This window comes from Triticum aestivum, chromosome 5B (genome assembly GCF_018294505.1).
Source record: "Triticum aestivum cultivar Chinese Spring chromosome 5B, IWGSC CS RefSeq v2.1, whole genome shotgun sequence".
Classification (NCBI taxonomy): domain Eukaryota; kingdom Viridiplantae; phylum Streptophyta; class Magnoliopsida; order Poales; family Poaceae; genus Triticum; species Triticum aestivum.
In genome coordinates, this window is record NC_057807.1 from 414463992 (window position 1) to 414469232 (window position 5241).

Below are 5241 nucleotides of genomic sequence, written 5' to 3' on the forward strand. Positions count from 1 at the left end.
TATCTTCGGAATATATTGGGCAACTCTAACTGATCCCCTATAAGCTATTAGATGAGTAAAATTTGGGTTTTACTCTTTTAAACCGTACCTAGCCTATCTCTAATAGCAAAAATTATCCTCAGCCGCACATGTCGCCCCTATATTTGCTCGGTTGCTATTGCTTGAAGAAAAAACTCTTCTCTCCTCCGTCGCCTCACCTACCCTACTCCCACGCAGCATCTATGCCGGCGCCGTCCTTCCCACCCCTCGCCGGCCACCCCCGGCCATCGCGGACGGTCCGTAGGCTCCGCCAAGGTCCTTGACCACCCGGATTTGTGCCTCTCTCACCTCGTCCTCGGCGCAGAATCGGTAGATCTTAGGCCGCCGTCGCCGGATTTGACGCATTCGTCCGCTGGCGACTGCGCCTTTCTCATGGATTGCCCAGGTATCGGGCCACATAGCCCTGGCAACGTCTCCGCGCTGCAAGCAGGTATTGACTCCGCCGCTAGCCGCTTGGATCTAACTCATCGGCGGTCCGTCGGCAAAGACACGGTCGTCCGTCACCTGGGCTCTGCACTAGCCCATCAGCTCGTCAGCTCCCTGTTATCGGTCATAAAGTGTGACTGCCCACAGCAGGTGGTGTGCCGAGTTTTCACCCCGGATGGGTGTTCTTCGAGTGTAAAAAAGATAGGGTATGTGTTTTCTTAATTTGGTTGTTCACTGGATTCGACACAATTTGTAGCAATGAAATTTGTTTCGATGGCCGAAAGTGAAATGCAAATAATGTTTTGCTACTTTATATATAGATGATCGGCCACGTTCGGTCAAAACTTTTAGTGGAGTAAAAATACGGGATCGGTTAGAGTTGCCCTAACATTCTTAGCTCGACTAATCACTCCTCAAAAAAAAGTTCGACTAATCACACTTGGTCGAGCTCGACCCAAACAGAAGTACAACAACTTCTACTAAAACGAAAGGTGAGAGCGCAACGATTCCCGCGTCTGAGCAGCGAACACGAGATCCGTAGCGCAGTGGCCGACCAGCTCCGTAGCCTCGCGAGTCTCCATTCTCTCGGTTTCCCAGTCGCCACCCTCCCCAAACCGCGAGGCTCCAAGTCAACAGTCCCACACTCCCACTCGCCACACGCCTCCGCGCTCCCCGACCACCGTCATGCCACTCCCGTCCACCCAACTCCACCGCCGCCTCCTCCTGCTCCTTCTCGCCGCCGTCGCCTGCACGGGGCTGCCCGGCGCCGCGTCCAGGCCCACGCTGCTCGAGCCCTGTGCCTCCGCCACGGCCTGCCCCGCGCTGCTCTCCTACACCCTGCACGCCGACCTCAAGCTCGCCGAGCTGGCCGCGCTCTTCGCCGCCGACCCGCTCGCCATCCTCGCCGCCAACGCCATCGACTTCGCCGTCCCGGGTCCGGCCGGCCGCATCCTGCCGGCCGGCCTCGCGCTGCGCGTGCCGGTCCCCTGCGCCTGCTCCGGCGGCGTCCGCAGGGCCACCTCCGTCCGCTACGTCTCCCGGCCGGGGGACACGCTCGCCTCCATCTCCTCGCGCGTCTACGGCGGCCTCACCGCCCCGGACTGGATCAGGGACTCCAACGGCATCCCCGACGCCGACGGCGCCGTCGACGCCGGGACCGCGCTGCTCGTGCCGCTGCACTGCGCGTGCTTCGGCGGGGTGGACAACGGGGTGCCCGCCGTGTACCTCACGTACGTGGTGGCCAAAGGGGACACCGTGCCCGCCATCGCGAAGAGGTACCAGACCACGGCCACCGACGTGATGAGCGTCAACGACATGGCCACCGCCGACGTCGCCGCCGGGGACATCATCGTCCTCCCGCTGCCAGGTGAGTCGTTTTTGTTGCCTCTTCTCGGAGATCCGGAAAATTTTGGTTTTGTTTGTTCTGCTTTGGTAAGAGAACTGACAACACTGCACGTACGTAGCTCCGTGGTTGGTTGGTCAGATCCGATGTTTGCAGACAAAATTGGTCGGTAAACATCTATATAGTTTACTCACGCACTCTAGTCGACAGACACCGATGCCATTCTGGCAAAAACCATTGTTGTGGCAATCTAGCTCTAGACTAATCGATCATCAGTGTCCATGAACAACTGGATGTTTGCACTTGAAATTTCAAACGTACTCCCTCAGTCCCATAATATAAGAACGTTTTTGGCACTAGTGTCAAAAACGTTCTTATATTATGAGACTGAGGGAGTAGTTTGGTTTGGCGATACTACAACGTGTACTTATGCCAGGTTTAGTTGCTGTGTTTGCGCAATTGCACGGGTGCTCCGTGCATTGAAAAAGACCGTGCGTGCTTTTTCTTCACGGCAGCTTTTGGTCTCTGAATCCTCGTTGCGGCCTGTTCCGCGTGCCGGATTCAGAGAAAACCGCTCGAAACATTTTGAAAATCAAGTATGCCGGATTCAGAAACAGACATATGAGCCATTTAAAATCCCCCACACCGAATCTCGAACAAAAAACCCCCATAGTTGCCCTCGAATACCAAATAGCTAGACGTGTGAAGTTTTGCAGAAGCAAACAATTCAGAGTCATACTGGTAGCAGTGCTCTGACCGTCAGTTTTCCTGCCATTTTGTTCATCATGTTACCCCAATTGCCCATTGATAAAATGATGGGGTATGCAAACCTCATCTGTCTTTTCTGAAGAAAGCAGGACAGAATTGGATCCATCACTATTCCCAGATACTCTGTCAGATCATGGGCTAACAGGACGAGGATAGCATAGATTTATTAACCAATGACTAGTTTTTTTGATAGTAATTAACCAATGACTAGTTACTATACTTACTAGTCGGCAAACAGGACGAGGATATGCATGATTTTCCCACATTGTCCTCATCTCTAATCTTGTCATTGCAACTTACCCTACCATCTGCTGCTTACTGACAATCTGACATCCTTCCATTTTCGTGTCTCTGTACAGCGTGCACCTCGTCGTTCCCCACCTTCACGTCCGACCACGGGCTGGCCGTGGCGAACGGGACCTACGCAGTGACTGCCGACCGGTGCGTCCAGTGCAGCTGTGGTCCGGCCAACTTGGAGTAGGCACCATCGTGGACTTGTCTTCGTTCAACCATCTTTTTTACAAGTTTTATTGCTGACGCCGTCGCTCGATCCTCGCCGCAGGCTGTTCTGCGTGCCGGCGCCGCTGGCGGATGCGGCGTGCTCCAGCATGCAGTGCGGCAACAGCAGCATGATGCTCGGCAACTTCACCCTCGTCATGACCGGCGCCGGCTGCAGCGTCACCTCCTGCGGCTACGGCGGCTACGCCAACGGCACCATCCTCACCACGTAACTCATCCATCGCCATGCCATGTCATGTCACCAAGCGAAACTCCATCACGTTCTGCGATTCATTGACGGTTCCGTTTCATCTTTGCGTCTTTCTTTCAGGTTAACCAGGGCACTCAAGCCCCTGTGCCCAGGTATTTTCCCGTAACTGTAACCACTACTCCAGTGCTGGTCGTTGGCTCAAACATCGTGCTGTTCTTGTGTGCAGTCCCGCACCAGTTCCCGCCGCTGATCCCGCCGCCGACGTCGTCCTTCTTCGAGACGTACCTCGGCCCTTCACCGGCGCCGAAGCCGTCGGAGGGGGGAATCAAGAGTCCGACGATGGCTAGGACGGCACCAACGGCCAGCACGGACGCCGTCGCCGGTGCTCCTCCCACGGGCCGGCACTTCAGCGACGTCTTCGGAGTGCTCGCGCTTTGCCTTGTCACCAACATGCTGTGGTGACTGACCACCGAGCAGCCGAACGCGCGTGCGGACGGGCTGCTTCGATTCGAGTTATTCTTTTTGTACAGGAGCAGCCGGCTCTTTTGCAGGGGCTGCTCCGTGCCAAAATTTTGTTGCTGCTCGTCTCATTTGTGGTTCTCTGTGAAATTGAAAGCAGTCTCGCTGAATTGACTCTCGCTCAGTTCGTCTGATTCGTTCAACGAGATCAAAATGTAGGAACGAGCAGCGTAAGCGAAACGAGAAAATGGCTCTCAAACTGGACTTCCAAACAAAATACTGCTAATATTTTTTTCTCGATAAAGTGTGCTTTTTATTAACTCATAGTGTGGCATCAAGCGATACAATTAAATACTGCTAATATTATATGAACAGGTAGAGTGATGATTGATATGCAATGCAATATACCCCCAAATTTGTTATATTCAAAATCCCTTCAAGGGTAATGCATTAAGAAAGGGCCCCATTAGCCAGCGAACATTGGGAGTACCTAGAACTCATCTAGATGAGATATAATTTAGTCTCATTTACTTTGAAAACAAGAACAGATACAACTCACGTTAGCACACACGCATCTTATAGCATCATATTCAATGTCTATAAAAGGTGAATGAGACCAAATTATATCTCATCTAGATGAGTTCTAGCAAAATTGGTGAACATTTGCTATGGGACATTGCCAATTGCAAACGTTTTGTATGGCAAATTCTTCTGAAGCACATGGCAATTTGTTCACAAATTCATGGCAATTTTTGGCAAACAAAGGATTTTGTGCGAAAATTGCCCTGTTCGCTTGAAGAATTGCCATGCCCCTAACACATAGATTGCCGCAAAAAAACATCCGGTTCGACACGCATCCCCAATGAATGTTCGTTTTGCCAAGCACCCCAATGAACGTTCGCTGAATAGCATTACCCGTAAAAAAAGAGAGAGAAAATTACATAAACACACAATTTTTAGGGCTGACATAACACAAAACTCTAGTAACAAGACACACATAATTGCTCTGATTAGTCATTTAATGTGAGATATGCTGAGCGGCTCCCACTTTTCAGAGACAGGAGGAAGGGTTTGCTCAGCTCTCTACAAATTTCAAATTTTAAAAAGACAGAGATATAAAAAACAAAAAATGCAAAAAAAAACAGTAGTTCTAATCAACTTTCACTAATCAATTCTGAAATTTGGCTCAAAAGTCATCACTATTTTCCATTTTTTATGAAAAAAACAAGTAATTAAGTCCATCTTCGTGAACCAATCATGAAAAATTTTCAACCTATTTTGCCTAGTCATTTTACAATTTGGATTTTTTTTTGTAAGTCACACTCATACAAAAGTTCTCCAGACTTTAAAATGACAGTACAATATGGTCTGCAAATTTCCTACATTTATAATTGAGGATGGATTAAATTACTAGATATTTTCCAACTTTTTGAAAAGTTGCGAAATCTCGAGCCAAATTTGACCGAAACATATATGATTTGTCCAAAGATTAAAATGG

At 50.3% G+C, this 5241-nt stretch overlaps 1 protein-coding gene across 1 annotated transcript; it reads left to right on the forward strand.

The window, feature by feature from the left end:
- Nucleotides 1-990: 990 nt before the first annotated feature.
- LOC123116264 (lysM domain-containing GPI-anchored protein LYP4) lies at nt 991-3921 on the forward strand. Its single transcript, XM_044537246.1, has 5 exons — nt 991-1831; nt 2935-3052; nt 3138-3302; nt 3405-3436; nt 3511-3921. Exons 1-5 carry the CDS (start codon nt 1150-1152, stop codon nt 3744-3746), a joined length of 1233 nt encoding a protein of 410 aa, XP_044393181.1. The 5' UTR covers nt 991-1149; the 3' UTR covers nt 3747-3921.
- The last annotated feature ends 1320 nt before the right edge of the window (nt 3922-5241 follow it).